The 23,513-nt window shown below is 50.2% G+C and overlaps 2 protein-coding genes across 2 annotated transcripts in view; both read right to left on the reverse strand.

Annotated features, from left to right (window-relative positions):
- Nadk2 (NAD kinase 2, mitochondrial) overlaps positions 1 to 23,513 on the reverse strand; it is a 101,610-nt gene that overhangs the window by 38,157 nt on the left and 39,940 nt on the right. The window contains exon 5 of the mRNA XM_055064335.2: positions 22,808 to 23,053. Within this exon, the coding sequence (XP_054920310.1) occupies positions 22,808 to 23,053 (246 nt within the window). The remainder of the gene's footprint in view (positions 1 to 22,807; positions 23,054 to 23,513) is intronic.
- LOC140214145 (tigger transposable element-derived protein 4-like) lies at positions 12,303 to 14,023 on the reverse strand. The gene has a single exon (XM_072285505.1). It carries the CDS (start codon positions 14,021 to 14,023, stop codon positions 12,500 to 12,502), a length of 1,524 nt encoding a protein of 507 aa, XP_072141606.1. The 3' UTR covers positions 12,303 to 12,499.

Raw genomic sequence — 23,513 nt, forward strand, 5'->3', positions numbered from 1 at the left:
ACACTACCGAAATCTAGCCAAGTGGCGAACCGCAGACGATTGGCCAATCTGTTTTGCCTGCCGGCGTATTGGTCACGTTGCTCGCCACTGTAACAACCATGCTGTCTCCTTCCCTCTGCAACTGCCATTCACCAGTTATCGCCCTGAACAGAGCGAGCGTCATTACCAGCCTCCGTTGGCACCGCAACAGCTAAACAATGACGCTCGTGCTCCTTGGAACAGTCACTCGTCGTCATTCTGACGTCACGTCCTGTTCGCCACCAGCTCGTCGGCCATCGTCCCTATCACCACATGCTTGTCGCCCACCGTCCCTGATGCAGCCTCGACGCCTGTCTCCGGAAAACTAAGCAATGCAGCTCCCGGAGGTGACGTTGCATTGAAGACTCGACCGCAAAACCCTCTGATCACTTCGCCGACCAAACAGAACTTGATGGACGTTTTAGTTGATGGTGTCAGTGTCCAAGCACTCATTGACACTGGTGCGCACATGTCCGTGATGAGTGCCCAATTGCACCGACACCTGAGCAAAGTTCTCCCACCTGCAGCATCACGCGCCCTCTGCGTCGCCAATGGAAGAAAGCCTACTATGCTTGGTATGTGCATCGTTCGCATCGGCATTACGAGGCGCCTAAACACTGTTTTGTTTGCCGTTTTGGAACAATGCCCTTACGACGTTATACTTGGCTTAGACTTTTTATAGTCCCATTCAGCCCTCTTTCACTGCGTGTCTAGTGTCATTCAGCTTGATCTGCCCCACGGCTGCTATAGTCCACCAGTCACACAACCACAGTTATGCTGTCCCGAAAACATCTGCCTGGTGCCTCAAGCCACAATGTATGTGGCTTGAGGCACCAATGTATGTAGCCACAATGTATGTGGCATTGTGGCTCAAGCCACAATGTATTTTCGCGATCTGATCCCCGCGTCCCACCTTAACTATCGTTCCCATTTGTTCCTGACGGTGTCTGTGTACTATGTCCCACCGCTGACATATTGCTTGAAAAAAATTTGGCCTTTGCCCATACCGTGTTCACTGCTACCTCTCGCTCCCTCTCCTTAATTTTAACTGCTCGACTCAAATTCTTGCAAGAGGCACGTCTTCGGGCGACATCTCGCCTGTGAACGACTGAGCGATATTGGCTCTTGATGCCAAAATTCTGTTGACCTCTGCAGGAACCTTCAATTCACCGGCTCTCACAGACGAACTTAGCAAGATGATTGCACTTGGTCTTCTTCTGGCACAAGCTGCTGACTACCGCCGTCTCTTTGAAACTAACTGCGAGATTTTTTTACCTTGACGGCCACCCTTTAGCCCAGACATCATTGCTCACCCATCGTATTTAAATCTGAGGTGCCAATCCGATACGCAGCCGGCCGTGCCATGTTTCAGATGCTTAACGACAAGTGATACAATTAGAAGTCGATAACATGTTGACTAATGGCGTTATCAAGCCATCGTGCAGTGCATAGGTGTCCCCTGTTGTCCTTGTCAAAGAGAAGGACAGCAGTTGGCACTTTTGTGTGGATTACAGACACCTCAACAAAATCACACACAAGGATGTCTACGCCGTGCCACATATCGATGACGCCTTAGACTGCTTTCACAGTGCCAAGTACTTTTCATCGACATACCTTTGATCGGGCTATTGACAAATCTCGGTAAATGACATGGACCGTGAGAAAACTGCTTTTGTAAGACCTGACAGTCCCATTAATTCAAGGTTATGCTATTTGGCCTTTGTAATGCCCGGACAACCTTCAAAAGAATGATGGACTCCTTACTTCGTGGTTATAAATGGTTCACGTGTCTGTGTTATCTAGATGACGTCTTCGTCTCTTCAGCAACTTTCACGAGCCATCTTGCACGTCTATTTGCTATTCTTGGTGTATTCCAATACGGTGGCCTGCAATTTAACTCATCCAAGTGCCACTTTGGGTGTCGTCAAATTACCATTCTTGGCCATCTCGTCAGTGCTGCTGGCGTTCAACCCGACCCTGACAATATTCGTGCTGTCCAGAACTTTCCTGTTGCGTCTTCCGCCACAGACGGTAAGAAACTTTGTTGGGGTATGCTCATATTTAAGTCTTTTTATAAAGAATTTCTGACTTACTTAAGAAGAACGTTCCTTTCACATGGGGCCTTGCTCAAACCAAAGCCTTCTCCAGCCTCGTACGCTTGCTCACGGCTCCCCCATTGCTGGCTCATTATGATCCATCGGCCACCACTGAACTTCACAAAAATGCCAGTGGCTATGGAATTGGGGCTCTACTTGTTCAATGGCAGCATAATGCAGAGCGCGTAATTGCATACGCCAACCGCTTCCTGTTACGTGCCGAGAGGAATTCTTCAATTACCGAACGGGAGTGCCTGGCCTCAGTTTGGGCAGTTGCCAAATTCCACCCATACTTGTACGGCTACACATTTTCCATGGTTACCGATCACCACGTCTTGTGCTGGCTCTTCTCACTTAAAGGCCCCACTGGATGATTGGGTAGATGGGCACTATGGCTCCAAGAATATTCATTTGCTGTTTTATACAGGTCAGGCCATTTACACAAGGACACCGACTGCCTCTGCCATCATCCTGTCGACCGCCGTGAATATGATGTGCATGACACTGACTTTTGTATCCTGGCCATTTCTGGCCTGCACGAAATCCGCATTGAACAACGTCGTGATCGCTGCTTACGTATTTTCATCAATCGTCTCAATTCCGGACATTCGGAGCCTACGCTGCGCATGTGCCTGCTCTGCGATGACGTTTTCTACTGTCGCAGCTTACGTCCTGCAGGACCAGAAATTTAGCCCATTGTACCACCCCGTCTGTGGACATTAGTTCTTGAGCAGTTGCATGACGCCCCTATTGCAGGCCAACTCGGTGTTTCATGTACTTGCGACCGCGTACGGCGCCGCAAAAACCTGCTGTGCTGCCCACTGGATGCCCTCACCCCATCGATGTGCCCACAGAGCCATTGTTTCGCGTAGGTCTCGATCTTCTCATCCCTTTGCCGACGTCGAGATCTGGCAATAAGTGGGTCGCTGTTGCAACGTAAAACTGTGTAACTGAGGTGGCAGTGGCAGATTTCCTTTTACATGACGTCATCTTCCAACACGGCGCATCCCGGCAGCTCCTCAGTGATCGCGGCCGCACCTTCTTGTACCAAGTAGTTGAGGGCCTACTTTGCTCCTGTTCTGCCAGGCACAAGCTTTCCACCGCCTACCATCCACAGACAAATGGAATGATGGAACAGCTCAATCGCACGTTGACAGAAATGCTGTCTGCACACATTTCTGATGACCACAGTAGTTGGGACGGCACCTTACCCTTCATGACCTTCGCCTATAATTCGTCCCATCACGACCGTTGGCTTTTCAGCCTTTTACCTTCTGTTCGGACGCCACCATTCTATGCCCCTTGACACACTGCTTTGTTCCTCGATGAGCACTTCCACTGAAAGACGTCTTCGCCCGGGCTTACACGGCCCGCCAGATTGCCGGCTCCCGGCTCACTGTGTCTCAGGCCACGCAGAAGACCCAGTACGAGGGCCAGCATCAAGACGTTCGATTTCCTCCCGTCTCCGTTGTCATCGTGGCGTATGGGCGCCACGTTGCCGCGCTACACAGGGCCCTACACGATATTGCGTCAGCTTGCCGATGTGAACTATGAGATAGCTCCACTGGTCTCGCGTGTCCCATCAGACATTGTGCATGTCTCCCAGCTGAAGCCTCACTTTGGTGCGAGTTCACCTCCCTTATAGTTAGTGCCAAGATAGCGCCTTTACAGGCTATATATATATTGTAAGGAAGATAATGTGAGTGCAGAGTCAGCAGCATCGGTATCATCAAGTGCGCAGCAGTGGCTCGAGCTTGGGGACTGTGCTCGATGCATCCTAGAACCGGCTGTTGTTACAAACCTCAATAAATATCCTTTATAAGTGGTGGAGCCGTGCAGGGTAACATTCCACTCTAGCATCCTGGAACTCCATTCTCGGACGCTACCCTCTGCCATGCTGGACGCCGACCAGCAGACTCTTCCATCGCCACCCATCCCTTGACTGGCACCGTTCGCCAGCGGGAGCCTCCCATCTTCAGCGGAATCGACAACAACTACGTTGAAGAGTGGCTGTTGTCCTATGAACGGGTGAGCGTTCACAACAAATGGAATGACTTGGACAAGCTGGCTTACGTATCATTCTACCTAGCCGGTGTGGCCAGTCTCTGGTTTAGAAATCATGAGAGGGATATCCAAACGTGGTCGGCAATCAAGACGTCGATTACAGAAGTATTTGACCGACCCGCCGTCAGGAAACTCCCGAGCTGAGCAGCCTTTGCGTACACGCGCACAGGACACGGGTGAGACATTCACCAGGTACATAGAAAACGTTCTCAATTTGTGCAGGCGTGTGAACGCAGCCATGACGGAAGCGGAAAAGATCAAGCAAGTCATGAAGGGAATTGATGACGACACATTCCAGATGCTTCTGGCCAAAGACCCATGCACTGTTGGCGACATTATCAGCTTGTGCCAGAGCTATGATGAATTACGCAAGCAGCAAGCTCTGACAAGGCGACATCCCACACCAAATGCTGCGTCACTCTGCAGCCTGACCACCAACCCCGAACAAGCCTCCCTGATAACCGAAATCAAGGATTTCGTCCGCGAAGTCGCACGACAGCTATCTCTGGTGTCCGTCACTCAGAAGTCTGCTAGCACTTTGCCGTCTAATCTCCGTAACGTGATCCATGAAGAGGTCATGGAAGCGCTGCCGGCTGTTCACCAGCAGGATGCCGTGGCTACACCGGTCACTTATGCTACAGTTGCTGCAATGGCCCCTTGCAGTGTGCCCATGCGTCACTTCCAGCAGCCTGTACACCCCCCTCCCCCTCCCGTCACTTGGGCCACCACTGCCATCGCTAACCCGTGGTGTACGCCGGAAAATTGCCCTAGATGCTTTGCATGTAGGTATACCGGTCACGTCGCAAGGTTCTGCCGCCGCTGATCGCATGAGTTCGATGACGATCGACGAGCGCCCTACGTGCCGCCTGATCCAAATGCGCCTTACGGACCCTTCGACCCATCACCAGTTCACTCCCAGACTGCTCGCCATCCTCACTTCGAACGCCTCCACTCACCCACCCCACATCGCCAATCGCTTTCCCCTATGCGTCGACGACCCGATAGACGATGCAGTTCCCAAGGCAAGAACTGCACAAGTGTCAACATGCCGAAGTCCTCCGCCTTTACCTGCCAATGTAATTGATGTGTTTATCGAAAATGTCGCTACAGTCGCCCACATCGATATCGGTGCCACTATTTCAGTTACGGATGCCAGGTTTCGCCGCTCGCTTCGTAAAACGACGATGTCTTTGTCTGTATTGTTGCTTCGAATGGCGAGTGCTCAACCCATTCGCCCTACCACTGCTTGTACTGCCCGTGTGACCATACAGGACATTTTATACACGATTGAGTTCATAGTTCTTTCATCGTGCTCCCATGCCGTTATTCTAGGATGGGATTTTCTCTCACGCCACAATGCCATCATCAATTGCGCTCGGGCTGAGAATTAACTTTTCCAACTTGGTGACCGCACAACAATCGATGCTCATCCTGCGACTAAAATTGTCGTGAAAGAAGACACCTGTATTCCCCCGTGCTCTTCAGCATTCGTACCAGTCTTCTGTAGTACTATACCCGATGGGACGGTCTTCTTCATGCCCTCTCATCACTTTGTTACCCGAAAAGCACTTCCTTTGCCCTTTGCAGCACTCGACCTTGCCGCCGGTGTCAGCACGATGTCCATTTACAACAATCTTTCATCGCCGCTACCACTGCTCTGCCGCGAATGCCTTGGTTACGTCGAGTCGGTCGATTCAACACGAATTGTCTCCGTCCTCGACGAATTGCCTTCTACTGCCGTCTGAACTGAGTGCCCTCTCCGTACCCGATTCAACATGGACTGGTGTGTTCAGCCCATTGATCGCTGAAGATCTGACGCATTCGCAGCGATCTCAACTTCTCGCAATCCTTCAGTACTTCCGCCGTTCTTTCGACGTTGCGCAAAGATCTCCTGACCGTGCATCGACAGTCGAGCATTCCATCGACACTGGCTCTCAGTCACCGCTGCGACAAACACCATATCACGTGTCCGCTACGGAACGTCGCGTCATTGCAGACCAGGTCGATGACATGCTCCGTCGAGGCATCATTCAACCTTCACAGAGCCCATGGGCCTCTCCCGTGGTCCTTGTCACAAAGAAAGACGGTTCCATCCACTTCTGTGTTGATTTTCGACGGTTGAACAAGATCACACTGAAGGACGTCTACCCATTACCACGCATCAATCATGCTCTGGACAGCGGGCCGCCTTGCCCACTGGGCATTGCGAATTCAAGAATATGACATCCGCGTGGTTTACCGTTCCGGGTGAAAGCACCGCGACGCTGGCGCGTTATACCGATTGCCGCTTCCCCCCAAGGCCAGTCACGACTCCTCCTGCACGTGCACATTGTCCTCTCTGGACTTTGACAATATCGCTACTGCACAGCGTAATGATCCCTGGACTGCATCTCTGCTCGACCTTCTCTCGGATACGTCAAAAGTTCCAGTGTCACATACGCTTCGCCGCCAAGTTCCTCATTTTGCGATTTGAGACCAGCTACTGTATAGATGCAACTATGCCCCAAGGGATGCCCACCTGGTTACTTGTCATTCCGAGAATCTTGCAATCAGAGCTCTGCTCCTCGTTCCACGTCGACCCTCAGTGTGGTCAAGCGGGTGTCTTCAAGACCTACGAAAGACTTCGTCACCGCTATTACTGGCGGGGAATGTACAATTTGAAACTTCATCCACTCTTGTCATGACTGCCAACGCCGCAATGCGCCACTGCACAACTCCGCCGGTGAGCTCCAGCCTTTACAATGCCCATCCCGACCCTTTGATTGTGTGGGCATAGATCTCTACGGGCCACTTCCGTTGACTCCTACTGGCAACAGGTGGATAATCTTTGTGGTAGACCACTTAACACGTTATGCGGAGACTGCGGAGACTGTGGCACGTTCCAACCACGCGAGACGGTCTCGCAGAAGCATGGACTGGCGCGTGCGTGCGGTATGTCCGGCGCGTTCGCCGACCCGCCGGGAAAAAAGAGGAAGCGCCTTGTCTCCCGGCGCCCAAGTAACCTCGCAGCGGCGCAACACTCGCGCCATCTCTCGCACAGCGCTTGTACCACTCCGACCGCCGCGGGCGCCAGGCCACGCGAGCCGTGCGGGAAAACCAACATATCAGGGGATGCGTGAGAGTCGCGCATCCCCGCAAAGCACATACCATTTATAAAATTACTTTATTAATGAAACTAGCTTAGTTTTGCACGAAATAATACTACATTTTACTGCTAGGGCAATTTCGCTGCCTGCGACGCAAGCACTTTTTCCACATTGTCTAAGGAGTTGAAGCAGCTGAGGCCGCAACTTTCCGCATTCGTGTAGAAGCACCGGACTAGTGCAAGCACATCAATCACTGCGGCACTTCGGAGGATGTGGGCCAAGGATCGTCGTTGCTTTCCTCATTGTGCCCACTTTCACTTGTGCTCGGTACGATGTCGGCAATATAGTCTTCGTTTTTGGGCTCTCCCATGATCGCGACACCATCATTTGTGCTCGCAAACTTGTCCACCATTGATTCGTCAACAGCTTCCAGAAATACTGACAGCTCGCTCCAAACTTCAGCAACACCGGCAACGGCTTCGACGCATTCATCAGAATTTACATCCATCACCGAGCATGCGGAAGTCAGCACGGCTGAAGCAATTTCGGATGAACCACTCGTACACAGCCGTGCGTGCGTTGGGCGCCACGGGCACCGGTCGCGAGTTTGGCCGCTTTAGCCCTAATCTCCCCCTTATTCTTCATGATCATGATGAGAGTGCTCCTCGGAATCTTGTACGCTGAGGGGATATCAGACTTCTCACCGCATTCAACCCGATTTATGATTTCGAGCTTCACGACGAAAGGCGAATTCTGCTGCTTCATCATGGCAACACTGTGGGAGAAGGCCCACATAGCACACACACAATGAACCAGAAAAGCAGCAAGACAACTCGCATTTTCGGCATCTTTCGGCGTCTTGCACAATGAGAACACAAGAGCCTCTGATTGACTGTCTGAGCAAGCGCTGCGGGCGGGCCAGGATCATTTTTAGCAGGGGGGGTGTCGACGGCTCGTCCGAGGCAGCGTGGTCACGTTAAGGAGAGCGGTAGGTTGAAGCCACGCCGCCGGGTTTTGCTGTCACCGCAAGGGAAAGCCAACCTCCGAAGGCACTTTCTGCCAACCGACATTAGATATATCGGGAGTCGCTGCTATTTTTGTTCGATGTAAGCGTAATTTTTGCTATATATACTCTGTATGCAGCCGACTGTGTCTATACTATACTGTGTCCAGAAATTGTTCGATATTTAGAATAATTAGATCTAAAAGGGTTCGATATAGTCGGGTTCGACTGTATATATTGCGTCCGTGTCCGTGTGTTTGCGGCCGGAACGGTAGAGGACGCGGATGTCGTACTCCTGTAGCTTAAGGGCCCAGCGAGCAAGTCGGCCAGATGGGTCTTTAAGGGTAGACAGCCAACAAAGGGCGTGATGGTCAGTGACGACATCGAAAGCGTGGCCATACAAATAAGGACGGAATTTGCCAAGTGCCCAAATAATGGCTAAACACTCTTTCTCTGTAACAGAGTAATTAGCCTCGGCCTTTGTCAGAGTTCGGCTCGCGTAGGCAACGACATATTCATCAAAGCCCGCTTTTCGTTGTGCGAGTACGGCGCCAAGTCCGACGCCGCTGGCATCGGTGTGGACCTCTGTGGGCGCTGCAGGATCGAAGTGGCGGAGGACAGGTGGCGAGGTTAGCAGGTGGCGTAATTTCGTGAAGGCGTCATCACAGGCGGGTGACCAAGCGGAAAGTTCTTTGTCGCCACTTAGAAGGGCTGTCAGGGGTGCACTTATGGAAGCGAAATTTCGAATGAAACGTCGGAAGTATGAGCATAAACCAAGGAAACTTTGAAGCTCCTTTAACTTCTTTGGTTGCGGAAAGTCGGTGACAGCGCGGAGCTTGGCTGGATCCGGAAGAACGCCGTCTCGTGATACAACGTGGCCAAGAATAGTGAGCTTTCGGGCGCCGAAACGACATTTTTTTAAGTTAAGTTGAAGTCCCGCGTCAGTGAGGCACTTGAGAACTTGCTCGAGACGGCTGAGATGGGTTCGGAAATCAGCAGAAAAGACAACTACGTCATCCAGGTAGCATAAACATGTGTTCCATTTGAGGCCGCGTAAAATATTATCCATCATTCTCTCAAAAGTGGCTGGGGCGTTGCACAGGCCGAAAGGCATTACGATGAATTCGTACAATCCATCAGGTGTTACAAATGCTGTTTTAGGTCGATCAGATGGTGCCAAGGGGACTTGCCAGTATCCGGAACGTAAATCCAGCGAAGAAAAGAACTCAGCTCCCTGCAAACAGTCGAGGGCGTCGTCGATGCGCGGTAACGGGTAAACGTCCTTGCGCGTTATCTTGTTCAGACGTCGGTAGTCGACGCAGAATCGAATAGAGCCATCCTTTTTCTTAACGAGGACGACCGGTGATGCCCAGGGACTGTTGGAAGGCTGCACAACGCCACGCTTGAGCATGTCAGCAACCTGGTGGTCAATGACACGGCGCTCAGAGGCGGAAACTCGGTAAGGGCGCTGCCACAAAGGTGCATGACTGCCGGTATCTATCTGGTGAAAAACGGTCGATGTGCGGCCCAAACCGGAAGCATGGCTGTCGAAAGAAGCGCTGAACCTCTGCAGGAGAGCAATAAGCTGGCTTCGTTCTGAAGATGACGTGCCATCGTCGATGGAGCAGTGGAAAGTGTCGAGAAGTGACTGATCAATCGCAGAGTCACAAGTAAGTGCGCCAAGGCCCGCAGAAGTAGAAACGGCAGGAGTGTCAAAGATGCAAAAGGTGTCGACCGGTTGAACAAGGCCTAGGCATTCACCATAAGATAAAGCTAAAGGGCAGGCTGTGGGATTGTCGACGACCATTTTCGTGACGCCATTGCGAAGAGTAAGGAGAGCAAAGGGCAGCGGAGAACATCGGCGGCGAATGAACAGCTCAGAGGGCGTAAAGAGAACAGTGGCATCAGAAATAGCGGCGCACGACACAGGCACAAGCAGGGAAGAGCGTGGAGGGACGGAATTGTCTTCGGACACAAACAGTTTAACACTGGAAGGGTCGTTTTCGATAGGCTCGACGTCGGGAAGTGCAGAAAGTTCGAGTTCGGCGTGACAACAGTCAATAACGGTGTTATTATTTGCAAGGAAGTCCCAGCCTAATATGATGTCATGGGAACAAGTGGGCAGCACGACGAATTCGACGGTATACAGTAGACCTTGAATGAAGACGCGAGCAGTACAGGCAGCGAGAGGCGTTATATTTTGAGCGTTCGCGGTTCGAAGGGAGAAGTCGGAGAGAGGCGTCAAAACCTTTCGTAGTGTGCGGCAGAGTTCGGCGGAAATTACGGATACGGCGGCTCCTGTATCTACAAGTGCCAGGACGGCGATTCCTTCGACAGAGACTTCAATGACGTTGGCTGGAGAGGGACGAGGACTTGGGCATTGCGACGTGGACGCAGTTCGTGCCTCGGGAACTGCGGCCATCAGTTTTCCTGCTCGGTGGACACGGGACGACGCCGCATCGGAGAAAGCGAGCGACGACGGGGAGATGGTGAGCGGCGAGTAGAAGCGGTTGGGCGGTCAGGGGAAAAGGAAGAGGTAGGAAGGCTGGAAGGCGAAGAGGAAAACGGAGCGGGGAAAGGTGGCGCTCGCCGGATGTTCTGAAGAGGAAGCATGCCACGACGACAATGGCGCGCCACGTGACCAGCATTACCGCAAGCAAAACATATTGGGCGGTCATCGAAGGTGCGCCACTGGTGGGGGTAAGGTCCGAGTCGCGGTTGAGGATTCGCAAAATGCTGGCGGTCAGGAAGCGGCATAGGAGGAAAATGCCGGCGTTCGTGAAGCGGCATAGATGGCGGCAAAAATGTCGGTGGTCGATGCATAGAGGGCGGCACGGGCGTTTGTGGACGAGATCGGGAAACTGCTTCAGCGTAAGTGAGAGGAGCCGTGACTGGTGTCTGCTCAACGGCTGGAGGAACGGCTTGAGAGACTTGTTCTTGAATGAAGTCGCGGATCGTAGGATGCAAAGCAGGGGGTGGTTCCTGGACAGAAGATATCAAAGATAGCTGGCGGGCGACCTCGGCGCGAACGAATTCCTGGATTTTTACGAAGAGAGCAGCATGGTTGTCGTCGACTCCAAGGCTTGATAGAGAGTCGGCGGGTGGGGTGGGACGTCGGGTGTGAAGCCGTTGCCTGCGCAACTCGTCGTAACTCTGGCACAATTCTATCACTTCAGCGACAGTGTGAGGACTCTTCGATAATAACATTTGAAATGCGTCGTCCTGAATACCCTTCATTATATGTTTTATCTTCTCCTCCTCTGACATCGACGCATTCACCCGTTTGCAAAGGTCGACAATGTCCTCAATGTAGCTTGTGAAGTTTTCTCCGGCCTCTTGGGCTCGTGTGCGCAAACGTTGTTCTGCACGAAGCTTTCTTACTGCAGGCCGACCGAAAACTTGGGTAAAGTTGGTCTTGAAGACCAACCACGAAGTGAGGTCGGCTTCATGGTTTAGAAACCATAGCTTCGCAACGTCCGTAAGATAAAAGGCGACGTTTCTCAACTTGGTAACGTCGTCCCACTGGTTATGGGCACTCACTCGCTCATAGGACGAGATCCAATCTTCAACGTCTTTGTCATCTGTGCTGGAGAAGATAGGGGGATCTCGCTGACGCAAGGCACCGGCACAAACCAAGGTGGCCGGCGCGGTTGGAGGAGCTGGAGGAGTGCGTGCGTAGTCGGGCATGATGGGGGGTAGAGTGCGACTCCGAAGTTCCAGGGTGGTCGAAACCCAGCACCTCCACCACTTGCTAAGCGATTTATTAGCAACGGGCGCGAACGGGTAGCTGTCACAAGCGTTCGGCGAAAGACAGCAACCACGAGCTCATGCCGGTGGCGATGGTGCTGTGGCGCAGGCGGCTACTCTTCTTCGTTACAATATATATATATATATATATATATATATATATATATATATGCTATAGCGCAACCAAGAGCGGCGCCAGTCAAAAGAAGACGATTTGATGTGTAGAGGTGGAATTGGTCTCTACAGCCATCTTGTTTATGCATCGTTGTCTCTCTCTTGTATATACAGTAAACCCTCGTTAACTCGAAGTTGTAAAATCCGGGAAAAATTTCGAGATAAGCAGAGTTTCGAGTTAAGAAAAATGCCGAAAATTTCAGTGACCGGGTCACTGAAAGAGCCAGTGATAACCAGCACTGCTAACAAACGCTCCACAGCACGAGGGGAGCTTTTGCAATAAACGCAGAATTCCCAGGAAAAACTGAATTTTATTGTTTTGAAAAGAACTTGGTGATGCTTGCCTGCTTGGCGTTGGCATTCGGCGCGAGAAAAGCGTCCTCGAGCTGCTGAACGCACCGCATGAGCCATTGTTCGCCGCCGCTGCATTCAACTTTGTTGCGGAGCAAACGTAGCAAGTTCCTTGTTTCTGCAGTTGTCGGCACTTCTCTAGGTGGTTCTTCGTCAGCGTGATCGCCGTCGTTTACTGCCATTTGAACAATGTCGGCGTCGGACAACATCCCGGTAACGGGCACGTCAGACTCGTAGAGCGCGTACTCTTCAAATCCGATTTCGCCGTCTTCGGCATCGCTGGCGCAGCCGGCAGCTTTGCGGACTTCGTCGCAAAGTTCATCGCAATCACTGAACTCGTCAGTGTCTGGCTCGAGCGATTTCTCGGCGCGCGAAAATCCTGCATGCGCGAAACAATTGGCAATCGTCAATGGACGCACTTGTCGCCAGGCTTCGGCGATCAGGTGGACTGCACCCAGCAAATCTATTTCGTACTTCTTACCACTGTCGTATGAGCACAAAATGCGGTGCAGGAGACTCTTCCGATAGAATTTGCGAGCAACCTCAATGACTCCTTGGTCCATCGGCTGGAGCACGGACGTCATATTAGCAGGCAGGAACTCCAGCGTGACTGCCTCCAAGTTGTTGATTTTTCCGTGGCCGGGGCAGTTGTCCACAACGAACAACACTTTCCGGCCGTCCCTTGCCATTTTGCGGTCAAGAGCACGTACATACTCTTCAAAGAGCGCTGCAGTCATCCAGGCCGTTTTATTGGCGCGGTAAGTCGCATCTCTCGGGAGCCGTGCATTTCGGAAGCACCTTGGATTGAGCGACTTACCGATAACAAGCAGCGGCAGTTTTTCATCGCCGGTGGAGTTGGCTCCGAAAAGTATCGTCACTCGGTCTTTGCGCTGCTTAGCGCCTGAGCACACTTCTCCCTTCGGCGTGTATGTGCGGCTAGGCAGCATCTTATAGAACAGTGCTGCTTCGTCGAGGTTGAAAATGTCCTTGTCCGCATAAGCCTTTTGCAGCTCAGCGAGGCGGTGGTTGCGCCAGGTGTCTGCAGCCCCTTCATCAACAGTACCGCTTTCGCCGTGGATAGGCTTCGAGGCCACGTTATTTCTTTTTTTAAATCGTTCAAACCAGCCATTACTGCAACTGAAGTCTGTGTGGCCCATCTGCAACGCCAGAGCGTCTGCCTTCTCCATCATCATTTGGGTTGTCACGGGAAGGTTGGCTGCCCTGACATTCCGGAGCCACAGCATGAGTGCTGCTTCGACGTCCGGGAATTTCGAGGCCCGAATCCGCTTCCGCTCGCTGGAAAAACTTTGCTCGAAGCCATCGAAGACCTTCTGCCGATTTTTTAAAACTGTCAAAAGCGTCGACAAGGGGATGCCGAATTCTTTGGCGATGCTTGTTTTCGATCTTCCCGCCTTGTCCACTTCCTTGATTAACGAGACTTTTTTCTCCAGCGTCAGAGACTTACACTGCTTGGGGCGGGACATCGTCGTCGTCCGTTGACCACACACCACACTCACAACAAAAAAAAAATTGCAGTCAACGCGTCGTGCGCACAGCGCGACGAAACAAAGAACAGAATCGCACACGCACAATAACGTCCGCACGGGCGAGATGCGGTGGCACGACTACCCGATAAAACCCATGAGCCCCCGCGCGCAAGCGGCGCACACCACGTGACTGCTTCCAAGGTTACTTGACGTGGTTAACGGAAAACGGCTGCATCCGCGGGAACCGCGTTCGGCACTTTAATAGGAACCAAGCGCTCGCTCGGAGCCTTTATCACCTTTTGGTAACGGCCTTTGCCTTCAGCCGTCCCGGTCGAAATTTCGAGATATCCGTATTACGCCCGAAAAATGCTTCGAGATAAACGGATGCGAATACATAACACCTATGGGTGGGGAAGGCGCGGCGTGGAAAACTTTCGACTTAACCGATATTTCGACATATGCGAGTTCGTGTTAACGAGGGTTTACTGTATTGTAAATACATCTTTATATGAGACTTCTGCAACGCAACATAAGATTGCACTTTGACAATGCACTGAACGGTTGTGTCAAAAGATTGTGTTTTCCGGGAACATGTGAATTGGTGAAAAAAATCCTACCTCTAGTGGGTCATTTGTTGTGTTCACGATCGCAAATGTCTGTGCCAGAAAACCATACATAAATGGACCGTATCAATTAGGTTCTACTGTATGAAATGTTTGATGCTGATATCAGAGTGTAGTGTACATATGCTCATAACGAACATTGGATATAACAAAGGTATTTTCATGTCAGGTCCAACTTTTCCAGGTACAGCGAAACCACGTTAAACTGTAGTTGGCCGAAGCTCGGAAAAAGTATGTACTACACGGTAGTATTGCTTAACCGAAATAGCATGAGAACGCCCACTTACCTGTCAAAAACGGAACTCAGAGAGAGTGTGATGAAAGGAAAAAAAACATGCAGTATTTATTCACTTCGCGCGACCAAGTGTTACAGTAAAACCCCGTTAATTTGGATTTCACGGGACCGGAGAAAATGTCCGAATTACCTATATGTCGAATTAATGAGGCTTCGACAATAATAACTCAAGAAATGCCTAAAACATCAACATACCTTTACTTCATGAAATAACTGGTTATTGTTACTTGTGGCGCGCGAGAAATTTGTGCGGAAAGCACAATTTTTCGGAGTTCTTGTAGGTGGTGCAGTCCGTGCAGACTGTCCGGAGAAACGACAAATATGTCTTCCAAAACTTCAAGGTCGTCATCGGCCTCTTTAGCAGTGCGGCGCGGCACTTCACATGCATCAATGACAGGCACACTTTCACTATCAGAGTCGGCCTCTTCGTCACCTAGTACAGTCAACGACTGAATTTTCGGACGCCCGAATTTTCGGACATGCCTGATATTTCGGACGTCTTCGCAGCACCGCCACAAGCCCCATAGAATCAATGTATAAGGACATCTGAAGTTTCGGACGCTCGAACCCCCCGCCGTCCAATTTTCCGGACTTTTTGGCTCCTCGCACAGCGCCCTTGCGAAGGAAATAGACTTGCAGCCCAAGCATATCACCGCTTTGAACCACAACTAGCCGAATCTAGCCGTCACACACCTATTTGGTCTGGCCACGCTGGCTATGTTCATCGCCACAAATGGCCACACTTCCGCCTCTGGCGGAGTTTCCGGAGCGGCGCTATATAGGTGTTCTGTGGTGCTATTTCGTTTGTTTGCGCAGGCCACGTTTTGGCTAGCGTGGTGTGTGGTTGTGCTGTTGCGTCAAGTGTGCTCTGCGACGCTAGGCCTAGGTGCTTCGACGCTCGTCAGCGAACTCCACTGTTCGCAACTTGAGGATTTCACTTGCCTTCGATGGCCCCCACTTCGTCTTCGTCGTCCTCGCCGATGGCATCGAAGCGCGGAAAGCAGTACCGTACCCACGGAAATAACTTTTGAACCATTTGTTGACGCTGACAATGAGCTCAACTTTTGCGCAGAACTGACTGACGAGGGAATAGTCCGTCAGGTTGTGGGGGATTCAGTAGACTCCGATGTTGAAAATGAGGAGCCAATGCCTGCGCCGCCTACAAGCGCCGAGTTGACGTGAGCACTGTTGACTCTTTCATCGGTGTACAGTGCTGACATGACCCTTGCTCAGATCGAGGTGAATATGATCGCATGCAACCGGAACGCCGTCCAAACAATCAACAAGTTCTTCAAGCCACTGCAGCAATAACACTGGCTGCCCGACGATGGACATGTACATAATAAACCGGCAGTCGGCTGCATACAGAGTTTTTGAACGCCTCTTTTTATAGCACGTTCATTGATGCTTTGGCAGGGTTTCGGAAGCGTGGTACTTCGCCCTTTACCTCTAGATCCGAGAAAAAAAGAAAAGAGGTGCTTTTTTTTGCATGCATTCATTTTTTCGGACTGCCTGAATTTTCTGACGTTTTTACGTTCCCTAGAGGGTCCGAAAAATCGGTCGTTGACTGTACATCCAGTATTTTGTTGTTCAGGTGACCGGCAACGGCAACGTCACTATCGATGTGAATGTATTCGTCCAGCGGGACGTCCGGAGGCAGAAGTCTGTGAAAGCGACTGTCATCTTCCTCGGCGTTTTGGTTAACATCCGCATCCCCAGCTTCCAAAGAATCACCGTCACAGACAAAGTGGCTGTGTCGGAAGCAGTTCGCAATTACTGCGGGTGGTGTGTTGCTCCACACATGTGCCACAATGTGCACTGCACTGAGCAGATTTACATCATACAGTTAAACCTGGATGTAACGAACCTATATGTAACGAATTCCTGGATTTAACGAAGTTTTTGAATTTCCCAACGCTGCCCCCATTGAAGCCCATGTATTTTCGACCTTGATGTAACGAACGCGTTGCGGCGGTTAGCCTTGATGTAACGAACTCCCAAAGCTGATCAGTCATTACTTTTAGCACTTTTAAGGAAAATTCGGCCGAAGAAATGCTCTAGATTATTGAATATTAATGCTGTAAGGAGCCAGCAGCTACGCGAACGCCAGGGATTGCCGCGACCGAGCAAAGTTAGCGATGATGATGATGATGGCGGCAACTAGTGCCGCTCCGTGCCTAACGTAGCAGTCTTTTCAGGCTTTGCTTGTCTAGCGTGGCACCAGGTGGCATTGGTATCAGCAGCTGATTTCTGTTGCAGAATTATTTTGTTTCGTATGGATTTGAGGACAAGCATTCTTATTTTGTGATTTTCATTTGTTTCAACGGCTTAGACACACTTATGTGTAAGAATTCACTTGAAAAGCAACGCTGATAGCCGGTTCTTTCATTGCCAAGGCGCCGGAAGGGAGAGGGGGAGGGACGATGACGAACGATATCCGTCACTTTTTTTTCTTTCTCTATGGATGCGTTGCATTCGCCATCTTGAGTGTTGTCCTGCGTTCTGCACGTGTGCGTGTGTCAACTGTGCTCTGGTACTGGTTTGTCCGACTTGCTTTGGAGGTGCTAGGCCTGCCTGTCGGCGTGTAGTCGTGCGTCTCCGCTTCTAACTGCGTTGTCGGTTGGTCGTGATGAGTTCTACTGCCAGAAAACGAAAAGTTCTGTCTTTTGAAGACAAACTTGCAATTTTAAATGCAGTCTCCGCGGGCGAGAAGAAGAAGGACGTTGCCACCCGTTTCAGCATTCCAGCGAGCACACTATCAACGATTTTGAGTGCGGAACACAGCATCAGAAACGCAGTGGAGTCGGGAACAAGCTCGAAGAAAAAAAGACTGAAGCTGTCCACATACACTGATGTGGACAAGGCAGTGTTCACGTGGTTTTTGGACACGCGAGCCAGAAATGTACCCATAAGTGGCGCGATCTTGCAACAGAAGGCAAAGGATTTTGCGTGTATCTTGGGTCATGACGATTTCAAGGCAAGCAACGGGTGGCTGCAGGGATTTAAGAGCCGGCACGGTGTCGTCGGAAGAGTAATCAGCGGCGAATCTGCCTCCGCAGACAGCGATGCTGCTGCTTCGTGGGTGGCTGACAAGCTGCCTGGAATCCTGAGTCGCTTCGAGGCGGCTGATGTCTACAATGCCGACGAGACAGCTCTATTTTATCAAATGCTTCCGGGCCGCACGCTAGCGTTAAAAGGCGATGACTGCCGCGGTGGAAAGCAGAGCAAGCTCCGCATAACGATTCTGCTGTGTGCCAACCTCGACGGCACAGACAAGCGAGTCCCGCTAGTTGTCGGCAAAAGTGCCCGTCCCAGGTGTTTTAAGGGAACGAAGCGTATGCCCGTGAAGTATGTGGCGAATTCCAAAGCGTGGATGACTCGGCCAATATTTTCTGAGTGGTTAAAGGAATTTAACCAGGACGTCAAGCGGCAAGGCCGTCAAGTTTGCCTACTGCTGGACAATTGCTCGGCGCACCACGTCGAGGGCCTGCAGCTGTCAAACATCGAACTGCATTACTTCCCGGCCAACTGCACGTCCCTAATACAACCCCTGGACAAAGGGGTCATTAACAGTTTTAAATGCTGTTACCGGCGCCGACTAATCCTGAAAATACTTCTCGACATCCGTCTGGAACGGGAGATGAAGATCGACATTTATCAAGCAGTCGAGATGCTTGCTGCCTCCTGGCAAGAGGTCAGGGCAGAAGTTATCGCGAATTGCTTTTTAAAGGCCGGAATAGCCAAAAACGCACGGGCTGGTGCCGACGAGGAGGAGGAAGACTTTTCTACTCCGTCCAATGTGGCCGAAGCGTGGAACGAGCTATGTACTAACGGTGGTGTACCCGACGACGTTGAACTGACTGACTTTTTGTTTGCCGACAACGCCGCCGTGACTACAGAAGAAATGTCTGATGCAGCAGTAGCTGAAAGCGTGCAAAATCCGGATGGCGGTGATGATGGTGCTTGTGAGGCAGATCCGTGTGACGTGCCTACTGCAAAGGAGGTGATGAACGCAATGGACGTTATGCGCCGTTTCGTCGGCTCGCTCGACGATGAAGGAGCTCTACACGATTTAGCCTCTTTGGAGCGGCGTGTTGTGCCTACACTCGTGCCGAAGAAGCAAGCGGAAATTACGCAGTTTTTTCGTGTAAAATAAATGATTGAAGGGTGAGTTCACCTTCACGGATATATTGAGCTATTTGGTTTCGTTTCTGCATCATTCGTACGAGCCTTTACGCGAAACCTGCATGTAACGAAAACCTGCATGTAACGAAAAATTGCGAGCTTTTGTCAACTTCGTTATATCCAGGTTTAACTGTATTTTTTCTTTGCTTGGCTGTCCAGAGACTGCAGGGAAGCCGTTGTGTTAGGCGGCAAAAAAAGCAGCTGTATGTTTGTCAGCCCCGAAACATTATTGTGCGCACTACAGTTATCTAGAACAATTAGCACTTTGCATGATTTTGCACAAACGCAGCGGTCCAGTTCGCGCAGCCAGGCCTGAAATATCGCTGAGGTCATCCATGCCTTTCGATTCGAGCGATAGTCTATGGGAAATTTCTTTATGCTTTTGAAGTATCTTGGCTTTTCTGCTTTGCCGATTATCAATAGCGGTAGCCGCTCCGTGCCAGTCATGTTGGCAGCCAGAAAAACTTATTCTGTCCTTGCTTCGTTTACCGCCAACTCAAGGGTCCCCCCCTTACATGTGATAGTAGAAAAAGTAGAAACCCTACGTGTTAACCGATACGTACGCAATAAGCTGGTACGGTTTACACGGATACAAAACATTATGTTCAATGGTCACTGAGTCGTGGATTTGACTTTACTACTTTTAAAACGAAACTACTGTTTAAGTGGGTATGGTTTAATGAGGTTTTACTGTACTTATTAACTCTTTCCCTACTGCGCCCATTGGGCCTCGTCAGCCCGCTATCAATGGTTTGAAATGCCGCTTTCGAGACCTTCCATGCCGCTCACGTACACTGTACTATTGGACGTGAAGAAGGTGAACTATTTCTTTTTTCTTTTTTTGTTTTCTAAGCAAACTGCTTGGAAAACAAAAGCAAAATTCTGCTTAGCATAGTTCTAAGCAAAATTCCTGCCTGTTTTCTAGGCAGGAATTTTTTAACGCGCTACTAAGTTTCACGATCGTCAGAGTAGACAGCAAAAATGGCCACCTCTGGAGCGGTGCGCGCGCTTCGAAAGATTGCACCTCTCACAGTTCCACTGTCTGTGGCTCATTTTATCAATGGATCAAGCAGAAGCGAGTCTGAGGATGCTGCCTTTTTGCTCGACTTTTGAGAGCAACGACGACGCAAACCAACCCGGAACATCGGCGGCCGCAGCCCGGCACGCCCAGCTGTAGTGCTTGCACTTTGATTTTTGTAATGGAATATCTTTTCAATGAAAAATTTTGATTGTTTTGAAGATAGTCCCCATTAGATGCCAATTCATTTTGTATATCTCATCACTTCGGCTACATTTCTTTTACTAGATATGAGCGTGTCATTACAAACTGTTCAATTTTATCCCACAATCTTGATACTGGAAACTTATATAATTTTTCTGACATATATCTCGTTAATAAAGCTTTTATGCGTAAAAAGTGCATTCATTCTGCTTTTTGTTTATGTATTACATAAAATATTGAGTGACGTAGTTCCTTCAGAAAAGAAAGAAAATCTCGCGTAACCTATAAAAAACACCCATTTTCCCCACGGTAGGGAAAGAGTTGAAGGTTTCACCAACCTAACAGTGCTCATTCCGTTCTGTCTATTTCTCTGCGTCAGTAAGTCTTATTTTTTTCTTTGCACTAACTTGTTCTTCACTGATTGTTCCTGCACCTTTCCTGTCATTTCTTGTCATTTACTGTATGTCCCCCTTCCCTTTCCCCCAACTCAATGGTCCTCTGCGAGCCTGTGAGTAATGTAAACCTCAATACAGTCCATCCCAGACATATAGAACTTGAAGGGGATCGCAAAACAGTTCAATAAATAGATAATTTGAAATATAAAATATGCCAGTCTGAAGCTTATCCACATCCAGCACGTCTAGGACAGTAGTGAGATGGTGAAAAGTGGGAATTTACCAATTTATTTTTCCAAGACCATGTCAAATGCACAAAAGTTTACTTCTCTTTCCCCATATGAATCTTGGAAGTCACGGAATCACAGAATGCCACGAAACCATGGTAAACCTCACTCACTTCACAGTGTTTGTTCGGCATTTTAACAGTGGAGCTGAGTTTCAGCAGTGCTGGCGACAGTTCAAAACTCGTCACAGCTATGCGAAGAGAAATGGAGAGGAGGAAAGACTAGGCAGACAGAAAGAGGCAACAGCTAGGAGCTGGGTGTTTGGGTGAGGAGGCACGCAGTGGGGGATTGGCTGCGCCTAGCTGTTGAGACTCCTAGTTGAGAGACGCGGCGTGCGCTGGCGGCATCAATGTCCGATCCACCGATAAGATGGGCAGACCTAGGAAGGTCATCATCAGCCTGGCTACGCCCACTGCAGGGCATACTGCTCCAACTACCCCGGTCATGTGCTAATTGTGGCCATGTTGTCCCTGCAGACTTCTTAATCTATCTGTCCACCTAACTTTCTGCCGCCCTCTGCTACGCTTCCCTTCTCTTGGAATCCAGTCTGTCACCCTTAATGACCATTGGTTATCTTCCTTCTTCATTACACGCCCTGCACATGCCAATTTCTTTTTCTTGATTTCAACTAAGATGTCACTAACTCGGGTTTGTTCTCCACCCAATCTGCTCTCTTCTTATCCCCTTAACGTTACACCTATCATTCTTTTTTTCCATAGCTTGTTGCGTCGTCCTCAATTTAAGTAAAACCCTTTTCGTAAGCCTCCAGGTTTCTGCCCCATAGGTGGTGGTGCTAGGAAGGGGCTCTCTCCCAAAGAAGGAGAGAAACGACAGCGAAGGAGGAGGATGCAAAGGGAGGAGGCAACCAATGAGAGGCCACGCAGGGCGTGAGGAGGAGGCAAATGGTTAGCTTCGCTGCTGCGTTATTGCCGATGCAGTATGAAATTGGGCGATGCAGTGACTTATCTCCAGCACGATCTTGTCGGCTCGTTTGAACCTTGGGATAACCGTCTCCTCTTTCTTGCCGTAGGAAGTAGAGAGGGCTTGCGCTTCGCTTTTCGTGGACGCATGTTTAGTTTCAAACTTTTTTTTTTCAAGAAGGTCGATTTGCCGCCTACGTACGCAACAACAATCAACAAAGAAACGGCGTATCAGCGGTTGTCGAAGCGATCCACTGCCAGGCCTAGCAGATGAGCTCGTCTGCTAGGCTTAGTTGCCATAGCAACAGCCAATCAGAAGGCATCTCTCAGCGCACTGAGCCAATAGAAGGGCCACATGCATCGCGAGCTTCGTCAGACCGGCCCCAGATTGTTTTACGTTTGCACTTTTTTTATGCGGCCATTGTCGGTGAGGATGTGGGGAACTGAAAGGCTGAACTTTGAGCTTTCGGATGATACCGAGATGGCGGCACTCAGTGCTGGGAAAAACAAGAAGTAGCTCAATGAACTCAGGTGTTTCTGCGCGATTTTTAGGTCGTTTCTCACCGTCCGCACTGACAAACTAATTTTTTTTCAGACACTTGGGGTGCGCTTTTGGGTGAATTGTTTTGATACAGTGTAGATTAGGCATTACAGATGCCAAAACAAGTAGTTCCCAAAAATCTACTTTTTTTTTCACGATTTTCGGTTTTTAAGACCCGTGTCCAGCCTCAAGTGTACATAGCTATACTTATGCATGGGATTTCGAAGGGGATTTTACAGCCATTCAATATAGACAATAATTTTGACAAATCCAAGTTTTTTATATCCAGGTTTTACTGTACTCCCTGACTCACCGTGACGAGAGTGATTCGCCGACAAACACCTCGTTGAGAGATCGTACGGGGAGCACATGCACGACGTCGCCGGCCGAGGAGTGCTGCAGGCCGCCATCGTCGGTGGTGGGCTTGCGGTGCTGCTCCTGCCAGCAGTCGAGGAAGCGGTACTCTGGGTACTGCAGCTGCTGGTCGTGGAGCTCAACTGGTGGGTCAAATGCGTGCTCCCCTTTAAGGGTCACGCGCAGCCGCTGCCGCCACATCCATCTGTGAAGGAATCACAGCCTCAGACACCGGAGCAGACGCACCCAGTCAGTGCTCTCGCATTAGCCCTTTCAACGTGGACGAGCGTTGCCTACAAACAACACACCAGGAAATAACAGCTCGTTCACTCAAACCTTGAGGGAACATAAGATTTGATCCAATTATCCAAAAGGTTGAATTTACAAACGGCAAATTGAAAGAATTCAATTTTTTCGCGTGTTTATCGCTTGAAGTTCTTTGTAATGTCTTTTTCCTTCTTGCTCTTGAAGAACGACTTAAAACGAAACAAGCAGGAACAGATGGCTCCACAAGTGAAAGGAGTGTCGTCCACTAAAAAAAAACAGCTTGAAGCCTTGGGAAGCAGTTACGCCATCTACTAATTTTTGTGCTTTTCATGTGCGATGGGGCATTGAATTAAACGAAGCAGCATGCTTTTGTGTTCCAACTAAACGAGGTTTCGTCC

This window comes from Dermacentor andersoni, chromosome 11 (genome assembly GCF_023375885.2).
Source record: "Dermacentor andersoni chromosome 11, qqDerAnde1_hic_scaffold, whole genome shotgun sequence".
In the NCBI taxonomy this organism is placed as follows: Eukaryota; Metazoa; Arthropoda; class Arachnida; order Ixodida; family Ixodidae; genus Dermacentor; species Dermacentor andersoni.